General features: G+C 33.4%; 1 protein-coding gene across 5 annotated transcripts in view; it reads left to right on the top strand.

Annotated features, from left to right (window-relative positions):
* The window catches only part of PPP4R4 (protein phosphatase 4 regulatory subunit 4), a 136,787-nt gene that overhangs the window by 53,142 nt on the left and 62,088 nt on the right, over positions 1–21,557 (top strand). For 3 of the 5 annotated variants that reach the window (XM_069086009.1, XM_069086008.1, XM_069086007.1), the window contains exons 3-5: positions 2,859–2,961; positions 20,023–20,170; positions 20,666–20,739. In XM_069086009.1, coding sequence (XP_068942110.1) covers positions 2,859–2,961; positions 20,023–20,170; positions 20,666–20,739 — 325 coding nt within the window. Of the gene's footprint in view, positions 1–2,858; positions 2,970–16,408; positions 16,532–20,022; positions 20,171–20,665; positions 20,740–21,557 lie in introns of those variants that run through there. The other 2 variants (XM_069086011.1, XM_069086012.1) reach the window with 2 other exon arrangements.

Here is a 21,557-nt window from a genome sequence, read left to right as displayed (position 1 = left end):
TGAAAGAAAGCATAAAAAACAAAAAAAACCCTCAAGAAAAATTAAGAAAATTTTAAAAATATGCTTCAGTCTGTATTCAGACACTATCTTTTCTTTCTTTGGGAATAGATAACATTTTTCATCATAAGTCTTTCAGAATTGTCTTGAATCCTAGTATTGCTGAGAATAGTTAAGTCATTCATAGCTGATCATTTTACAATATTGCTGTTACTTTGTACAGTACATTTCACTTTGCATCAGTCCATGCAAGACTCTTCAGGCTTTTTTGAGAGCATTCTGCTTATCATTTCCCATAGCACAATAGTATTCCATCACAATCACATATCGCAACTTGTTCAGCCATTCCCCAGTTGATGGGCATCTCCTCAATTTCCAGTTCTTTGCCCCCAGAAAAGAATTGTTCTAAATATTTTTGTACACATAGGTCTTGGGAAAGTTATATCTTAAACATTTCTGTTAACAAAAAGAGAGAAAGAGAAAGAAAATAGATCATTGAATAGGGAATGGAACTGTAGATATACTAGAAAGCCATAAAATTTTAGATACCTCAAATATCAAAATAGAAATCCTCAAAATTAAAGAAGAAATTAATAAAATTGAAACAAAAATCAAATCCCATTGAATTAATAAATAAAAATAGGAGCTTTTATTTGGTGGGGGGAGGAAGCAATAAAATCATTAGCTAACTTGATTATAAAGAAGAAACAAAGCAAAATAGCAGTATAAAAAAAACCAAAATTCAAAGCAAATGAATAAAGAATATTAAAAAATTTTGCCTTACTATATGCCAGCATAATCAACAACCTAAGTGAAAGAAATGAATATTTACAAAAATATGAAATATTAAACTCAGTAGAACAGGAAGCAATTTAAATAAGCCAGGGTTTTTGTTTTTTTTTTGCTTTTTGGAGGGCAGTTGGGGTTGTGACTTGCTCAAGGTCACATGGCTAGTTTTGTGTTAAGTGTCTGGGGCCAAATTTGAACTCAGGTCCTCCTGACTCCAGGAGCGGTGCTCTATTCACTGCATCACCTAGCTACCCCTATAAGCCAGTTTCTTAGGAGTAAATTGAACAAATTGTAAAATTCTCAAAGGAAAAAAAAACCTCAGTGACCTTGTACAAGTGACAAAGATAGGGAAACGTCTGACTCCTTCCTTCCCCCGCTATGCCATTAACAAGAGAATCTTGCAGTAAAGCAACTTAGCCCATATTACACCACACTCATGAAAGAATTGGCTCAGAGAGCCCAACTACAGGTTGGTTAGAAGGATGGGAGCAGGCTCAGGAAGCTCAGCAGAGGTACCTGTCTTGGTAGAGTAACCTGCCCAGCAGAATCACTGCAATCAGTGGTAGCAGCATAAGGACACCATAGGAAGAAAAAAGACATCTGTGCCCTATAGTGCTAGAAGTATAAGTTTCCTTGGCCACTTGTGTTTAATAAGTGTGTGTCTCTCTACTAGTGCTACTATCTGTGTGGTCATACTTCACATTGATTTGTATTTTTATAGGAATTCTCCCATAGTTTATGCCCAGATTTACAGGGGGAATGTTTTGTTACTATTCTCATGCTATGCCATTTCAATAAATAACCTTTAAGCAAATTGTAATAGCTGTCTGACTCTTAAAGGTAATTGTGGGGCTTCGTGTGTTGTAGTTTGAAGAGTGAGTATCCCAGGGTATTTGGGTATCCGTACCTTAGAGACTTCAAAATCTTTTATGCCTTTAGGGACACATGTAATAAATTACTTCCCTTGTACCATATAGTTTTAGTCATGAGAAATAGTTAGAGTCACTTTAAAAGGCCTGAGTAAATTAAGGGTCAAACACATTTAAGTAATTTGTTGAACATATTCCATTGATGTGAAAGAGTTAATTATGTGGCTAAAGTACTGACCTTTTAATAGGAAAAAACCTGGTTTGAATTTTCCTCTCATATTTACTAATTATATGGCCCCAGCAAATCACTTAACCTCACTAAGCCTCAGTGTCCTCATCTGTAAAATGGGAATAATGGCACAGGCTATTATGAGGATAAAACAAAATAAAATATAAACACTTTGTAAAGTTTAAAGTATAAATCTTGGCTATCATCATTATTGTTGTCATTATTATTAGCGTTTCTAGCAGTTGTTTGAGAAAATCCAGTGTAATTCATAATGTCATTGTTCAAGGAATTTTGGGGTGATATATCAAAGTCAGCATTACTATTGTAGTTGCTAATATTTGCTATTTATTGGACAGTTAGATGGCACAGTGGATAGAATGCTGGGCCTGGAGTTAAGGATACCTGAGTTCAAATTCACCCTTAGATACTTACTAACTGTGTGACCCTAGGCAAGTCACTTAATTTTGTTTGCCTCCGTTTCCTCATCTATAAAATGTACTGGAGAAAGAAATGGCAAACCATTCCAGTATCTCTTCCAAGAAAACCTCAAATGGGGTCTTGAAGAACTGGACACAACTGAAACCACTTTAAGCTATTATCACTTCCATAATGAAAATTTACTACTACTACTTTTGTATAATTCCAACAAACTAATAAACCATAGGAAAGAACTGTAATTAATTAATACAAACCTTTTAGATATTAGTGTGGTTAAAAATCCTGAGTTTCTTCTTTAAAAGTTAATTGAAGATAGAAGATTTCATTTTTAGTGGAAAAGTATCTAACTTCATCTTGGATAGATTTGTCATAGAAAATTTTCTTTAACAATTAAAATATAACTGGTTAAATTTTGTTTTTAAAAAACTTGTTATAAGTTTCACAAGTATAATTAAATTATACAGTACTTAAAAAACTGTGACTTTGAAATTTACCTTATAGTCTAATGTATTTAAAATTTGCTTTTTTTTTTTAAGTTCTGGTCAAGATGTCCAAGGAACAAGTGTGGTTGCAAATCTCCCCGTCCTGATGCGACAGAACCCCGCAGAGACACTTCGAAGGGTTTTACCTAAAGTCAGAGTAAGTTGGTATGAAATAAGTTTTGAATTTACCTTTTCCCCCCAATAGAAGTATATGACAACAGCTCTACTATAGTAGCTACCTTAATGAATGTCCGTTTGGATTATCAAATACTAAGTACTTTGCTTTATGGAAATTTCAGTCTTTCTTTAAATTGTTCTTTTGACTTTAATGAAGTCTAGGAAATACTCTGTTGAACTTGAAGATATTTACCAATAAAAAGGTGATGTTTATATTATATTAACAGTTGCTAGCCTCTTCCAATGTGTGATATTCTTTAGCTTGTTATTAATAATATTGTACTAAAAGCTGCTGTTTCTTTGGTTGTAATTATGTCTTCATTTGAAAAATGCTAATATAGGTAAGCATCCTATTTCTAGGTAAATCTTACTTATCCTTGTTTACTTGGTATTCTTTTGGTTGGAAATCTCTATTTACCAATGATTCCCAGCTTTTGCAGTATTATATAGCTGATTTTCTTAATGATGACCCTAAAGCATGCAAGATCCTGACATGCCTTCAGAATTCTCAAATAAATATCATTATGTTTACTATATTTCAGTGTTGTGTATTTTATTATAATTCTCCATAAATGGATAATTTATGTATGGTAAAATGAAAGCTTATATGCTAAAATATTTTGTTAGCCTCAAAATCCACATTGTCTGATCATACATCTTAAGTCTGTAAAAATTGGTAATCCATGTATGATAAAAATGTCAACTCTGTTAACCAGAATATTTAGCGAGGGGCAAAGTAAATTGTTGAGCTGCACTAAATTAAAAAAGAATCTATTTTCCTTTGTTTTTCTGTTTGCTTATAACTGAATTATATATTTCATAATTTTGCACATATTTCATTTGCAAAGTGGGAGAGAGTATGGCACTTGGCTATTTGGGTGAAACACGATTAAAGGCAGAAGTTAATAGGATAACCTCTAGAGATTGCTTGCAAAAAGCTGTCATAAGAAATGTCTTGTTAATGTATGGATAATGAAGGTATTTTAGTGATAGCTTCTAAAAGATGAGGAACTTATACTTCAGTACAAAATCTGTGATTTCATTGATGGTGGGTGACTCCATCCACTGATCTAGATCACAGCCTCTCTATGATGTATAGATAACTGAGAGATACCTCCCTAAAATGATTCACCCTGTGACTAATCTTTTATGAGCCTCTGTCTAAACTTGGCTCACGTGGGTCCTGGACAATGGATACCTATTTCAGCATTGCTCCAAACTTAAGTCTTTCCAGCTTGGAGTAAGAACTATAAAGATTTGCATTCAGCTGATGGGCATAGCTTTTGAAAATTCAGTGTTAAACCTATACCATGAGGAGGCATTGAAGAATGACTTTAGTGAAAAGTATAAAAAGTTTTGTTTCATTAACAGGACTGTATAGACTGTAAGTTTCAAAGAAGGCACCAGTCTTCACTAATAGATAAGGTCCTCATCAAGAGCACCCTACACTGATGGGATTTGGTTTAAAAAATTAAAATGAACAGAAAATCAAATTCTTTCACAAATTCTCTAGTTTCAGAAGGCAGAATTCTAGTTAGCTTCTTAAGCAGCTTTAAAAATAGCACATAAGTATTTTATTATGTCTTGTAAATTGATAAGTGAACCCTAAGATCTCTCTGCTGTGCCCTATACAAGGTAATCCATCTCTTGCCTTTATGCTGGTGGTTCATGAGTGGAATGCTTTCCCTCCCTCAGCATCTTGCTCCCTTCAAGGTTCAACTCAAGTGCCACCTTCTTCAAGGGACATTTTTTTTTGTTGCTTTCATTCTTTATCATATATCTCCATTGTGTTTTTATTCTATAGATATCCCATGTTTACTTATCTTTTAAAATTTTGTATCCCTCTAGCAGAGTGCCAGCTTCCTGATGGCAGGTAGTGTCTCATTTTTGTCATTGTATCCCCAGTTTTTAGCAGATACTAGGGAGAGGAAGGGAAAGGTAAAATAAGGGAATAAATATTTATATAGCACCTATTATGTACCACACTAAGTACTTTTTGCAAATATCATGTCATTTGTTGCTCAAAATAGATGCTTTTATTCTCTCTATTTTATGGTTGAAGAAACTGAGGCAGACAGATTAAGTGACTTGCCCAGGGTAACACAGCTAGTGTCTGATGCCAAATTTGAACTTGGGTCTTCCCAACTCCATGAAGTAGTAATAGGAGGAGGAGGAGGAGGAAGAGGAGGTATTTAGTGAATGCTTGATGATTAACTAACTTGTTGTTTGAATTGGACTTTAGTGCCCCTGACTAATTTATAGAATTATTTCATGAAATACAAAGATGTTTTATGAAATCTTGATTGTTTATGTACTTTATTCTATTACTATATCTTATAAAATAGAAGTAGAAAAAAGTTCTTTGGCAGATATTCTTGGAATGGTTGTAATAATAGATATGCAGGCCAATTATTGCCTGAAATATTAGCAAGAGTAAGAAAAGGTCTCTCTCTAGCAAGTTGTGTAAAAGATCATCTATGGAAGATTTATAAAAATGTTGCATGTATACTGGTGAAGAGAGTACCCACACTGACAAAATCAAAGATCCATTAAAGAATCCATGTATTTATGGAAATTATAATCTGGAGAACTCTGAACAGCATTTATTGCTATAGGGTAGAAAATGTCGTGTCAGCATAAGTATATCGATTAGGTGAGTGATCTGTATTTCATAGACTAGTTAATCAGAAATCATAACTGACAGTTTAGAAGACCAAGTATACATTGGGTTTAAAAACTTTTTAATTCATCTGCACTACTTTTTTTGTGCATGAATATACAGAGACTTTAACCATACTAAAGGCTAGAGGTGGAAATTCTTATAAATAGACTAGAATTATATAATATTAATTTGTGCCTACAGAAAAATAATTAGAAACATTTCTGGTAAAGAATAAAATATGTGAGCTGTGTGACCTTGGGCAAGTCACTTAACCCCAGCTGCCCTTCAAAAAGAAAAAAAATAAAATATGTGTTAGTTTATTATGAAGTAATAAGATAATTTGACTGAGATTAAAGAAAGTAAACTAATCTACAGATTCTTAAAATAATCACTAGGGATATTTTGAGTAGATAATGAATTTCTTTATGCCCTTATTTTCTTGAAGCAGCATGACATTTTAAAAATATGCTTTACCCCCACCTCAGTGATCAGTGCAGTGAGTGTGGGTAGTATCAAGAGATGTTTAGATATTTTTTCTTAGTAATGTGTGTGTAAGACTGTGCGCTGTTATGATGGCAGAAAAAAAAAGGGAGAAAGAGATGCTAAGAATCACTGTTTTTAGCCTATCTACATATGTTGCCTCTCTAAAAGTAAGATTCTTATCTAATGACTAATGTAGACATATAACAGAAGGAACTTAGGCATATGCATTTTTATATTCTTGCCATAAATTGAAACCACAAGACTAAAGGAAGTCACTGTAAATAGGAAGGGTGACCCGCAGGTTTTCTTGGAGAGGTAAATGTATAAATTGGTAGAGGTGATTTTGTCATAATCATGAGACACTTAGTTATCTTATAGTGATCATTATGAAGATTTGCAAAAAGACCAGCATGAAGATAATTACAATTTATGTAATAATACCACCTTTAGAGATTGAAGTAGAGAAATTCTACAAAGAAATAGATAAGATGTTTCAAATAAACATTTTTCAAAGGTGAGGTTATGTGAAGATGATGAAAATATGTGGAAAAATGTGTTTTAGGATTAAAAAATGAAGGTGACTAACAATTTATAGATTACACAGAAGCCTTAGACCTAAATAGCAGGGATTTCTTAACTTTTTTTGTGTCATGGACCCCCTTTGGCAATGTGTGATGATGTCTCCTCAGAATAATATTTTTAAATGCATAAAATAAAATATACAGAATTACAAAGAAAATAATTACATTGAAATAGTTATTGAATTTTTTTTAAAGTTCTAAACCTTGGTTTAAAACTCCTGCATATATATCATGAAAACTGTTTAAGAAGAGTTTTAGGAAGCACTAAATGTCTTGAGCACTGAATAGCATTATAAAAAATGTGAATGATTGCATTCTAACAGAGAAATTTCTGATTTTTGGAAATTTAACTTAATTTATTTTTTGTTACATTTCAAGTTCTGATCTGTCTCCCTCTCTCCCTTTCCACCCCACACTACAGAAGGCCACTTTTTGATACATATGTACACATATACATATATATGTATATATAAAACCATACTATGCATACTTATATTTATCAGTTCTCTCTGGAAGTGGATAGCATCTTCCTTCATAGGTCCTTTGTAGTTGATTTGAGTATTTATAATACTCCAAATAGCTGTACACAGTTATTCTTCAAATAATATTTCTATTACTGTATACAACATTCTCTTGGTTCTACTCATTTCATTCTTTATTATTTCATACAAGTCTTTCCATGTTTTTTCTAAAATCAACCGGCTCATCATTTCTTACATCAGCATAGTTAGTATTTTATCAGTCATATAACACAACTTGTTTAGCCATTCTCAAATTGATGGGTGACCCCTCAATTTCCAATTCCTTGTCACCACACAAAGAACTGCTACAAATATTTTAGAACATATAGGGTTTTTTTCCTTTTCCCTTGATCATCTTGGAAAGGAAACCTAATGGTGGTACTGCTGGGTCAAAAGGTATACAGTATTATAACTCTTTGGACATAGTTCTAGATTGCTTTCAGTTCACCACTCTACCAACAGTGTATCAGCATCCCAATTTTTCCACATCCCCTCCAACATTTTTCATTCTATTATTTTAGCTAATCTGGGAGGTGTGAAATGATATCTCACAGTTGTTTTAATTTGTATTTCTCTTATTCAGTAATGATTTAGTGCATTTTATATGACTATATTGTTTTGATTTCTTCATCTTAAAACTGCTTGTTCATACTTTGATCATTTATCAGTTGGGAAACAACTAATATTCTTATAAATTTGATGCAGTTTTCTCTTTATATGAGAAAGTAATCCTTTATCTGAGAAACTGTCTATAAATATTTTCTCTAGTTTTCTGCTTTCCTTCTAATCTTGGTTATATTGGTTTAATTTGTACAAAACCTTTTAAATTTAATGTAATCAAAATTATCCATTTTATATCTCACAATATTCTTTATCTCTTGTTCATTCATAAATTGTTGTCCTATTCATAAGTCTGATAGGTAATATGTTCCATGTTCTTTTAATTTTCTTATATCTTCTTTCATATGTAGGTCATGTATCCATTTCGACTTTATTTTGCTACTAGGGTGTAAGATGTTGGTCTGTACCCACTTTCTGCTACTGCTTTCTAGTTTTCCAATTTTACCAAATAGTGAATTCTTATCCCAAAAGTTTAAACTTTACAATTGTCCAACACAAGGTTACTATAATAATTTACTACTGTCTATTGTATGTCTACTGTATTCCACTGATCCACCTTTCTATTTCTTAGCTGGTACCAGTTAGTTTTGATAATTGCTGCCTTATAGTTTAAGATCTGGTACTGCTAAGCCTCCTTCCTTTAAATTTTTTTTCATTAATTCCTTTCATTATCTTGACCTTTTGTCCTTCCAAATTAATTCTGTTATTTTTTCTAGCTCAATAAAATAATTTTTTTCAAAATTTAATTGGAATGATATAAATAAGTAGATTCATTTAAGTAGAATTATTATTTTTATTATATTGGCTCTGCCCACCCATGAATTAGTATCTCTCCAGTTATTTCAATCTGACTTTATTTGTATAAAATGTGTTTTATGGTTATGTTCTTGTAGTTCCTGGGAGGTATACTCCAAGATATTTTATACTGTTACAGCTATTTTAAATGGGGTATTTCTTACTATTTCTTCTTGCAGGATTTGTTGTTGATATATAGAAATGCTACTGATTATGTAGGTTTATCTTATATCTTGCTACTTTGCTAAAATTAATTGTTTCAACTAACTTTTTAGCTAATCTCTAGGATTTTCCAAGCATATTGTCATATCATCTACAAAAGATAGTTTTATTACCTCATTGCCCATTCTGACTCCTTCAGTTTCTTTTTTTCCTTATTGCTATTGCTAGCATTTCTAATATATTGAATAACGTTGGTGATAATGGACATCCTTATTTTACTCTTGATCTTATTGGGAAGGTTTCTGGTTTTTCCCCATTATCTATCATTTTAAGGAAAAATCCATTCATACCCCTGTGCTTTTAAGTGTTTTTAATACGAATGAGTGTTGTATTTTGTTAAAAACTTTTTCTTCATCTATTGATGTAATCATTTGATTTTTGTTACTTTTCTTATTGAAATAATCAATTATGTTCATAGTTTTCCTCATGTTAAACATTCCTGCATTCCTGGTATAAATACCATTTGGTTGCAATGTATAATTTTTGTGATATCTTGTTGTAGTCTCCTAGTTAGTAATTTCATTTAGAATTTTTGCACCAAGCACAGGACTTTGGGCATAGTAGGTGCTTGATATTTTTGTTTTTTAAGAACAAGGCAATTTATTAATTAATCTGGTGTGGTTTGTCCTAATGTTTCTTGTTGGCAGCTGCCACCTATCTGGCAAATCTCTGTCCTTGAGGTGTCAGTTTCCAGCCCCTGTCCTGGTCCTTCTCCACCATCTTAAGCCCCTCCAGGGCCTGCAGGACCCTGTGGGCTGGCTGAAGTGGCTGGACATGACACCGTTGCACTGGCTCCCCCCATAGATCTTGGTCATGGAGCACATGCCGGCACCGCCACGGAAGTACAGGTGCCAGGAGGTGGAGGCTGCCCATGTGTAGAACCAGTTCTCATCATAGGGCGCCAGCTCCTTATGCTTGGCCAGCTTGCTTGATAAATTTTTAGTGAATTGAATATTACTTTGTCTACAGGAAATAAGATTAAGTGATGCCAAGATAGGAGACAATGAGATCAGAATGAAGAAATGGGCTTAGGTTGTAGCAATAGAGAGGAAGACAGTAAAGGTTATTATTAACATTGAAATGAAATAAGAAGATAAAATCTTTTTTTTAATCTGTAAGAATACAATAAAATAAGCACATATTAAATACTGTGTACAAAGAACTGTGTAGGGACGTCTATATGGCGCAGTGAGGACCCAGGATTGGTTCTGGCCTCAGATACTTAACACCAACACAAAAAAACTGGCCATGTAACCTTGGGCAAGTTACTTAACCCCAATTGCCTTTAAAAAAAAAGAATTGTAGTCAGCTCACCATTTTATGCCTTGTTTGATATTAAGAATCAGACAGCCATTGAACATAATCTTCATTGCTGTATCTTTCAAGAAATCTTTTGGGTACCACACAAAATACTGTTAGAGGAGAACCTGTTAAGGGTACCATTGTACTCTAAATATGATGTCTTATATTCTCTTAAGCTTTCAGTCAGTTATGTTATTGTAAAGATGTGGCCTGCTCTTCAGTATTTCTTATGAAGACCTGTTTGTTTCCTTCCTTTACTTTCATTAGGGATGCCTTCAATAATTCTACAGAAGATTATATAGAAATAGTTAAGTAGACATGACAGTTGGCAGTTATTATTTATTTTTACTTTCTTGGTCAAATTTTTTGTTAATAATAGCTATGATTTCTTCCAAGACTCTGGCATGTTCAGATATCCTGAAAATAAATCCTTCAGTGTTTTCAAAATTAAGACACTTATAGCACAGACATCCTCAAATTCATTTCCTTTCCCCATCTTTGTTATCTTTATTGCTATTTCTACCGTGCCATATTTTCTATTATCTTTTCTGAGTTCCTGAGATTATGCAGGAAATCACTTTTGTATCAACAATCTCAGTGCAGTCAGACCATTGAATTGCTAAATCAATTATCAAAACTTATAACAAAGTAGAAGATAAGTAACAAAAATGAAACAGTCTCTGCCCTCAAGGAGCTTATTACACTAAGGTGGGGGGGGGGGAAGGTGGAATACAACATATACTTAAGTAAATACAAAGTATGTACAAAATAATAAAAAGTAATTTGAGAAAGGAGAGAGTTCTAATACCTGGACAAATCATTTACTTTCTTCGACATCATTTTCTTTAGTTTCCAAGATGAGTGAGGCCTTACCTCAGTCCTTTAGTTAGACAGCTCTAGAACTTGAGGCCCTTCCCCAGCCTCCATCCAGACCAGGCTTCATCTTATCTAACCATCCACTTCAGGGTCTAGCCAGCATAGCTGTCTTGCCAAGTGCTCTGCTACTATTCATGTACTCTTCTCTCTCTGTCCCTCTTTCCCACCATGTTCTTCACCTTTTTCTCAGAGGAAAATGATTAAAAGATATAATCTTCTGTTGCTGGCTTCTCTTACAGTCTCTGTAACTGTGTAGGCCAGAGCTCCTTTCCCTGGTCACAACACCCCAAATTTATTGTATCTCTCTAGTAGAACATCAACTTCTTGAGGACAGGGACAAAAGTTTCAGTTGTACTTGTATCCCAGAACCTAGGACAGAACGAAGCACAATGCTCACACATAGTAAGCACTTACTAATGCTTATTGATTATTTGATTTTCAGTCTCCTCATACTATAAAACTTACAGCAACACAGGAAGCCCTAATTTACCATGTATATTAGATCCTATTTTTCCATCTAGAACAATCACCATAAAAATAAATCTAATATAGTAATATTTTGAATTTAAATGAAGATAGCTGAAATAGCTGGAGCAAATGTGTCATAGATACAAATTAGTTTTAATTATTGGGATAATAATTTCTTAATATTTTTTAACCCATACTACTTTGGCAAGATAGAAGATCTTGGGCCATCTGTTTGATTTGCCTCTGTAAAAACAGCAGCAACAATAGAATAACAAAAAAATTTATGGAAAGAATTAATGATAGACTTTCAGTCATCACCAAGTGTTGCCGTTGTATATACTTAGTTAATACAAAGAAACTCTTGGTTTAATATGGATAGCTCACCAAGACTAGAAGTAGGACTCTATCTATATTGGGAATATTTGTAGGCATTGTTCCCATTTTAGAACATCCGCTTCCTAGCTGGATCTTTTCACTGATAGTTATTTACAGACTAACGAAGGGGACAGCAAGGATTTGGTAATGTCATGTGTTGCTGTAGTATTCTCAAAACCTCAGAAAACATTTGACATCTTCAGACTACCATCTGACAACTTTTTTATATTGTCAGCAGAGAAAAGGGAGAGGATGGGGACGTGTCCAGTATTTTTCAGAGAATCTATGTCATTAATCACTAGATTACTCAACTGTCAAACTAGCATCACTACAGCAAGAAATTTATGATGAACCACCTTACAAATCCTGAGACATTTCCCATTATTGAAGTCACTATTCTTTTTTTTTTGCTTTTTGGAGGGCAATTGGGATTAAGTGACTTGCCCAAGGTCACACAGTTAGTAAGTGTTAAGTGTCTGAAGCCGGATATGAACTTAGGTTCTCCTGATTCCAGGGCCAGTACTCTATTCACTGTGCCACCTCACCACCCTGAAGTCACTATTTTTAAGAATCTTTGTGTGCCTTATACCTATTTCTGGGACTCCATTAATATTGAAATTTCTGCTTCTGGCTCCAGCTAAAAGAGACTAAGTTTTGATCCAGATCAGTTACTATTAAACTTTCCTTCTCAAAGTTTTGATCATCTTCCAAACTTGTTTTCATTGTTGTTTTAATCATGGACTGGGCAACAGGAGGTGTTGATCTGAGGAGCTAAACAGGGTAACTGGATGTTTAATCACATGTGTACAAAGTTCATTTTAAATGTCATATCGTGAATTCCCAAAGGGTCAGAGAGACACACATTTAAATATAAGTATGAAACATCTCCCGCAGATAAACACACACACCACACACACACACACACACGTAAAATTTGGGAATTAGCCAAGTCATTATTTTCTTAAGTAGTGTAGATAAACATCAAGAGTTAGTCTGTGCTTTTACCTACATCTTTGTGTGTTGTTGTGTTGTTGTGTTGCCCCTGTTATCAGTTAGAAGGGGAAGAGGTCTCTTGGCATAGATACTACTGGACTTACAGTAGCATCGATTTAGAGTTAGGATAGATTTTTAGAGATCATCTCATCCAACCCCCTCATTTTATAGGTGAAGAAACCAAGACCCAGAAAGGCAAATTGACTCATCCAAGATCCCACCAGTAGTAAAATGGCAGAGCTAGGATGCCAGGGCAGGTCTTCAGACTCTTAAATCCAGCACTGCTTCTCTTCTGAGATAATTCACCTTTTCCTTCTATAGGAAGAATGTCATACCTTTTACATTTGGTGGCCCTTTTCCCTCTCTTCCTTTTCATTCTGTTCTCCTGTTCTTCATTCTCTTGACACAAACTAAAATTCTTTTCTGCATCTTCAAATTTTTTTTCTTCTTTGCTTTAATTTTGAAGCACTTCGTCCAGGTTTATCATATTACACTTCATTCTTTCATAAATGGATGAGAAGGCATTCCTTTTATATTTAGCTTAGCCTTTTCATCTTCTCCAGAAGGAAAATTCATCTGTACTTTGTATCTAGGGTGTGGTTTTTTTGTTTTTGTTTAATCACAAAGAAAAACAAAAAATAGCACACTGCAAATCATTGCAAAATTTCTTTTTTCTTCCACACTTGCTATAAGTGAAAACTTCACACCTTACATTCTTGCTTGTAGAAATGCTATAGCAAAGGACCTCTTTCCCACATTGGTTGCGTCTTAGGTCCCCTGAGTGTGATTTTATTTTAGCAGACTTGAGTTGGAAGGAATCGGGGAGAGAAGAAAAAGAGAGAGACAGAGAAAGAGAGCGCCCACACATTAGTAATTTCGTCTAAAGCCATAGTACAAACAAAAGTTAGCCCTTACTATTGAGAGTCTCAAAGCAACATCCGGTTACTTAGCAACATCTAGCTCAGACCCCTGTACACAACAGGCACTCAGTAAATGTTTGTTGTCAGCCACGTAAGTGATTGTGGCTGTTGTTGGTTGTGCCTAGAGCATGCTTCATGGAACTAAAAGGAAGCTTAGAGATCATTGTGTCCTACATCTTTATTTTATTGATATTGCTGATTAAAAGCGAAGCTAAAATTAAAACCTACGGGACCTAATGCTACAATAATTTGTTGTTACTGTAGTTTTGATGAGTTTAAATTATTGAACTTTGTTTTTAAGGTAGTTTTTCTATTCTTTTCATGCAAACCTTTGTTTTTCTATATTGATTGTTAGCATAAAGGAAGCTTTATTTATTAAAACTTGCCTGAATTCTGTTATTATTTATAGATTTCAGAGGTTTTTTTTTTAATTGTTTGCTTCATTTATTTTCATGAGGAATTTATTTTATTATAGTTTAGGGATTTCTAGCAAAAATGTTTGAACAAAAGTGAATTGTTACTATGTTAAGCGTTCACCTCTAAAAAAACATTTTTAAGGAAATTGTTTTTGTATTAGGAATTTTCATTCAATATGTTTGAAAGACAACAAAATTATCCAATAAATTATAAGTTTCTATTTTTCCATATTCATGTTCCTTGAATTTTAATTACTTAGTAATAAATATTCTTAATATGATATTTAATATGTATTTTAAGCTTTTTTCATTTATAATTATAGGTATTGCTAAAAAGAAAAACAATAAAAACTCCAATGATTTGAATCTCTGTTCAGCCAAATGGCTCCTGTAGGATTTTCTCCATCACCATTTTCGAATTATGATGGGGAGAAATGGGTGATCTGAAGGAGTTAGTGCATGTTTTTTGGCTTTTACTTCTTTCATATACCCTATACCACCAAGCACTGTATTAGGCTTACACAAAAGGTGATTGGTAAATGGATTGTTAAATGAGTGAAAATAATGCATCATCTTTAATGTTAGTAGGGTTATAAAATATCTTAAGCAGATCTAGGCCCTTATGGTGCTTCTTCATGAATCTTCATAATTAACAAAACATTGGTTTAAAGATAATTTAAGCATATACCTCAACAAACACTAAACTTTTAATTGTCTCTATTTAATTTCCTCTTTGATTTTCAATGTTCTTTTTAAATGAATGTGGCAGGTGGCAGGACAGTAATGGGAGGGAGGGAAGAGAATGAAACTGCCATCTTTTTTTTCCCAAGGGACCTTAATTGACATATTCTTATTTTGTTTTTTTATCACTTCTGTTCATAAATACTGTGATTTCAAAGTGAGAAAATTATATTCATTATTTTTCAGTAGTTATTAAAATTCTATGACCTAGACCCTTCAAAAATGAATCTAGATATTAAATATCTATAACATTCTGTTATTGGAATTATGGTTTCTTTTTTTTTCATTTTTCAAATGCTTTATTAACTTCTGATTTACATCATTCATTTCCGCCAGATTTTGAGTTACAAATTTCTCCCCTTTTTTTCCCTACCCCCCACTCCAAAATAGCAGTCCCACAAGATATCCCCTCCTCCAGTCTGCTCTCTCCCATATTTCCTCCCATACCCCTTTTGACTTTTCCAGTGGATCTCTATGCCCCAGTGCCTGTATATCTTATTTCCCAGTTACATGTAAAATAATATTAATAATAGTATATATATTTAAATATTTGATTTTAATTCCAGATAACTTGGAATTATTTTGAATTCCAGATTCATTCCCTTCCTCCCTTGTCACCTACCCTTACTGGGAAGATAAGCAGTTCAGTATAAATTATTCATGTGTGGCTAATGCAAAACAATAACATAGTAGATATATTGTAAAAGACTGACTATGTTTCCGTACGTCCTATCCCACCTCCCACTTGTTCTATTCTCTACTTTGATCCCATCCCTTTTCAAAAGTGGGTGCTTCCAAGGAATTATGGTTTCTTTAGGCCTTGGTAATTCACTTTTATATTTGGATAAGGACTATCCTGACCCTAATGAATCATGGCTCCCATGGACAAGGGATTATAGCTACTGAAATGTATAATGAGACTTCACTTTAGGACTTATTTACTCTTTTCAGGTATCATTGGGACTAATCTTTTATACCATGAGTTAATATTCCCTAAGTTCTTAGGGTATGAAATTTGTTTTTCATTTCAAACCTAAAGCTATTTCACTATTATTTACCAATCTTATTATTTCTAAACTCCAAGTGTTCCTGACTGTTTTAAAAGCTTATTTTTAAGGTCTTTGTGTTTCTGCAAGACATCGATGTATTTATTATTTAAAATAGTTTGACCTGAAGGATGATTCATGCTGACTAAAAATGACATCAGAATAGAATTTAACCACTTCTGTATTTAACTGTTACTTATTAACACATTTTCCTTTTTATGAATATAAACTTTTTCTACTTGCTTGGAACAGTAAATCATGAATTGGGTTTGACAAAATGACCTGTTTCACATTTGTGGAATTGAAATGGAGATACTAGCCACACTTTTATGTAAAAGGAACAATTCAATTCTCAATGTAGGCATCAAGGCATGCACCTAAGCAATAGAGGAATTTACTTTTCAGTGTCTTCTGAATTCCATGAGGAGGCACACTTATTTGTCCAGAGAATATGGATCTCACATATGTTTATCCAGAGTTTGTGGCTCTGTGGAGGAGAACACTCATTTGGAGCTGTTCTTTTAACTGGTAAGTATCGAACTTTTATTTTCATCATTTTTCAAAGAATGTTAGCATAGAAATCAGTTGCTTTTTAGTAGTGATACAATCTCTTAGTCTGTGCTGGTTTCTTAACAGTGGACAGCCCCAGATGTTGAAGTCAGCACAGCAAGAGACAAATCCAAATCCAGATAACTCTTGAGGATTTTTCGAAAATTAAAGCAAATTAGGTGGGGGAGTGTTTCCTCAGGCGAATCAAGACTAAGATACCCAGTATGAAGATATGAAGTTGGAAAGCTTCAGATTTTCTACTTTTACATAAAGTTTGCATAAGTATGAAACCCAAGAATTTTTTCTTTACCTTCTAATGGGGACAAGATTTACATCTCTTGGAAGTTACAACAGCAGCTCACAATGAACTAAACTACATATTGTATCCATTACTCCTTATTTTATCACTGCATTTAAAAATTCTTTCTGTTTTTAAGAAAATTAAAGTTATGTCTTCTGAGATCTATAAGTGATGCAATGTACTGACCATATCTAATTTAACCCATCCATCATTGTTAGCACCAAAGTAATGTTTGCTGTGAAAACAGTGAAGGGGACTTAAAGTTAGATGCTAGTTGCAGCTTGTGCTTTAAATCATGCATCTGTTCCCCCTGGGTGTTCCTGTTGGCCTAGAACTTCTAAAGGGCTTTAATAACTACCTGGTGAAACTGTGTTTGTTCTTTTTAAAAACCAGGAACTTATGACCAAAGAGTTTTGGTATTTGTTTGTTTGGGTTTGTTTGTTTTTTAAATGGTAGCTTGCCTGGTTTTCTGGGAATATTGTATACAAAGGTTTCTGAAAATGATTCCCACAATCTTTATTTCCTTAGAGGTTACTGGTAGATCTCCATGTGGGGCAATCTGGGAAACTAGATTTGATTTTATCACTCTCACATTAACAGAAAATGAAATCTGTTTCTTGGGTAATTTAGTTATTATAGCTATAAAGAAGAAAACCAATCACCAACAGTTTGAATAGTCATTAGGATTTGTTTTTTAAAATGAAGCAAATGGTAGAAAGTAAAATATAGGTTGAATAGGCTGTTCCACAGACTCAGGATAGTTTCCTGGGAAAGTTGAGGGTAAAACTTGGAAACAAAAGATGCAGATTCCAAAAAATAAGAACAAAAAAACCCAGTTTATAATAAAAACTACTTAGGTTATTTTAGGGCACAATGTAAGTACTAACTATAGGAAAGTCTGATTTTTCCCCTTAAAATGAAGAATTATCTTTACAATAGCCTTTTTTTTAAGCAATTGGGGTTATGTAACTTGCTCAAGGTTACACGGCCAGGTGTTTCTGGGTGGGTGCTAAGTGTCTGAGCCCGGGATTCAATCTCCAGGTCATCCTGACGCTGGAGCCGATGCTCTTACTTGCTGTGCTACCTGGCCGCCCCTACAATAGCCTTTTAAAAAATAAATATTTATTGTTTAACTATACCAAACATTTTGATAGGCACTATAAGATTCACATAACTGTCCTTTCAAATCACTCTTGATTTCTGTGCTTATAAAGTCATACAACAAATGTTCTATGAGAAATACAGTAACATTGGCCCCACACAGACAAGGTCTTGTATTAAACCATCTGAATGTGAAGGGAATAATTACATGAATTCTGAAGGAACAACAGATAGTAGTTTCCTTGTGAGATCGGGTTATGGTCAGAGAATTGAGTACATATTTTTATCAGTTTCAAGAAGCATGATCTGGTGTATAGAGTGTTAGAAGTTAGGAAGTGTTATGGTTAGGAAGACCTGGATTCAAATTCTCTCTCACATACTGACTAGCTGTAGTACCATGGGTAATCCCTTAAATGCTGTGCCTCAGTTTCCTCATCTATAAAATGAAGAGGATGCCCTCAATAATCTCTAAAGTCCCTTCTACTTCTGAATCTATGACTTTAAGATTATATGTTGGCCTGCATATTTATTTCCTCAATCTACCTCTCTCTTTCCCAATTTTCAGTGTTTTGGCATTGCTCAGAAATCTTTGTAAAGGCTATAGTTTCAAGGTAAAACTTCAAGACATTTGTGGAAAGTATGGATGGAAGACTAGGAACATTTGATAAATAGTTAAAGTGAAAGAGTTAGTTAAGATACAGACACGTTACTAAAATACTTTGTCCTTTTGAACATAATGTTGATAAATATTTTATAAAAAGCACTAAAATGTCCAAACTCTTCTGTAGACATCAGTTTTTAAAGTGACATTCCATTGGTTACCATAACTAAATATACATAGTAAATTTTGAAAGTTTTTCTGCAATTCTAGTTTTCCACAAACTCTTCAAAGTCATGAAGAGTGGCTACAAAAAGAAGCCAAAATGTTAGGAATGGGAGAATAAGCAGATGTCAGAACACCATGGTCTCACTTCTCTGTCCATCATCTCTCCAGGAAATTACACTTGACTATTTTACTCCTCAGAATCCATGTAACCATGACCTTCAGCCAACAATACCTGGCCTACTTGACAATATAAGTTAGTTTAGTGGAATAAGCACTGGTTTGAATCCTAATTCTGTTACTTATTAACTGTGTGACCTTGGGCAAGTTACCTCTCTAGGCCTCAATTTCCTTATTAGTAAAGTGATGGGTCTGCACTATATGACCCTAAAATTCATTGTAGCTCTAAGTTCTTTATTCCACTTATTATCTAGGTAGAGCCAGTGTTGCTGCGCCTCTCATATTACCTTTTCTATACTATTCAATAAATCCAACTTTAAAGTATATATATATATACATTATTTTATGCAAATTGTCTATGAAGGAATTTTTACTTTAAAATGTGAAAATAAATGTAATGATGATTTTGACTTTTGAGCATTCTTTCACTTCTTAAACATGTCTAGTGAAATAAAAACAAGGACAATTAAGAAAAATGCTTTGGTAATTTAGTTAAAATGACTAATTCTTGCAACTATGTTCTTTCTTGTACCTTATTTATGCCTCTGCCAGTTGATTATAAGGAAAATATAAATCCTTTCCCAATGTTTTAGCATTTTGCATTTTTATTTCAAAAGTGTAAAGACTTCCTTTTTTGTAATATAGAAAACAAACAGGTGAAATGTATATTGGCTGGTAAGTCGTGCCTTTTTTGTGTTAAACTGGATGACAACTTCTCTATTATAAAAATGACAAACAAAACTATATTATACAAAAAAACACCCACACTCTATAATGTGCTCAAACATTTATGTTTTATTTACATTTTTTATTCAAGATATCACTTTAATTTCTATATAATATCATCCCTCAAACCCTTTTATTTTGAAAGGCTAGTTGGATCAATTGAATATTAGTTGGTTAACAAATAGTTTTCTTAAAGAAAGTAATGATTAGAAGCAAAAATCACATTTATTTCTGTGACTCAAAGACATATCTGATTCTTACACTACTGAAGTTGTATTTTAAACAATTTCTTATCTATACTTTGAATAAATAGAATCCTTATTCTTTATGGTTATACAGGAAGTCCTGCATGTTGCAGGGGTGGAAATGCAATTAACTGCTGCAGCTTCATTTTTGACCATTCTACAAGAGGAATCAGTGTCAGTTCAAACTTATTCCCACTCATTCCTACATATCATTCTACAGCATGTGGAGCATAGGGATTCAGGTCAGGTGATTATTTCTATGAATGTCTGTTGTCCTTTGTATACATGCTGCACAAAATAATTTTTAGCCAAAATACCCATTTACAATAATTAAATGATATCATTTTGCCAAATGGTAGTATAATTTAAAGTGCTATTACTTTCCTCAAATAAAAATAGTTAAAAATCTAGTATCTTAACAAACTGAAAATTTGTTATTACTTCATAAATTAATTTCCTGAATTTTCTTCTTTAAAAAACAAAATTGGTTTTATTTATTCTTTGTAGCAAATAGAATAATTTTATTTGAAGACAAAATGACAAAACAGAGGCAAATTTTTTTTGTTTTAAACTAGCAGTCTTTTTTCAAATATTGATTGGAACAAAAAAGAGGAAAGATACTAGCACACGATTTTTCTAATTTTAACATTAAAATTATTGTATATATTAATATATCAAGTTGAAGCTAATTTGATGAATATGATAGCTGAATAACTTGATATATGTATATTTAACAGGTGTCAGCAATGCATGGCTGGAAACTCTTCTATCAGTTATAGAGTCTTTGCCAAAAGATACCCTAAGACATGAGGTAAGTTTTTTCTTAGTATTATTAATGTTTCTACCTGTAAGTAGCTTAATAGAGTAGAAAAGTAGAAAATGTGCTTGTCCTATTTTTTCTTTTTTTTAATATTGCTTTTCTTTTTCTTTTTGGAGGGGGGAAGGCAGGGCAATTGGGATTAAGTGACTTGCCCAAGGTCACACAGCTAGTAAGTGTTAATTAAGTGTCTGAGGTCGCATTTGAACTCAGGTCCTCTTGACTCCAAGGCTGTTCATTCTGTTCACTGCATCACCTAGCCTCCCCTGCTTTTCCTTTTTCAATAAATGTTTTTCCTTTTTCAATCTTTAAATAATATCCATAAACAACATTTTTACAAATAGGAAAATTATTACAACCCAAGTTATAATTGGGAATATTTCCTCATCACTGTTCAATGAAAAAGGAGAGAAAGGTTTTATTTGAGCCATTTTTCCTTTCTTTGTCATCAAACCAGTTTTTGTTAGTGTTCTAGTTTATGACTGCTTTAAAATGTCAGAATGCCTGGATAAAAGTGAAATAATTCAATGAAACATATTGATGCTTGGGCTCAGATGCCAACCAACCACGTAATTCTCCATGTGCAGAAGATTTGGGGTATCAATTAGAAAAGCTCATTTGTATTTTTGGATATGTTAATGTGATATTAACATTTATAAATGGAAAGATAACCAATATCTACCCTGAAATAACAATAATAACATTCCAGAAGAGACAGCATGGTACAGTGGAAAAAATACTAGATTTGGAGTCAGAAGACCTGGATTGGAATCCTATCTTTGCCACTCAACTTTGAGCAAATCTTTAGGCAT

The sequence above is a fragment of the Petaurus breviceps genome, unplaced genomic scaffold (genome assembly GCF_028583685.1).
Source record: "Petaurus breviceps papuanus isolate PSGF00001 unplaced genomic scaffold, PetGlider_PUasm1.0 177, whole genome shotgun sequence".
Lineage (NCBI taxonomy): Eukaryota > Metazoa > Chordata > Mammalia > Diprotodontia > Petauridae > Petaurus > Petaurus breviceps.
Note: the sequence above shows the minus strand (reverse complement) of the source record. Positions and strands in the feature narration are given on the sequence as shown.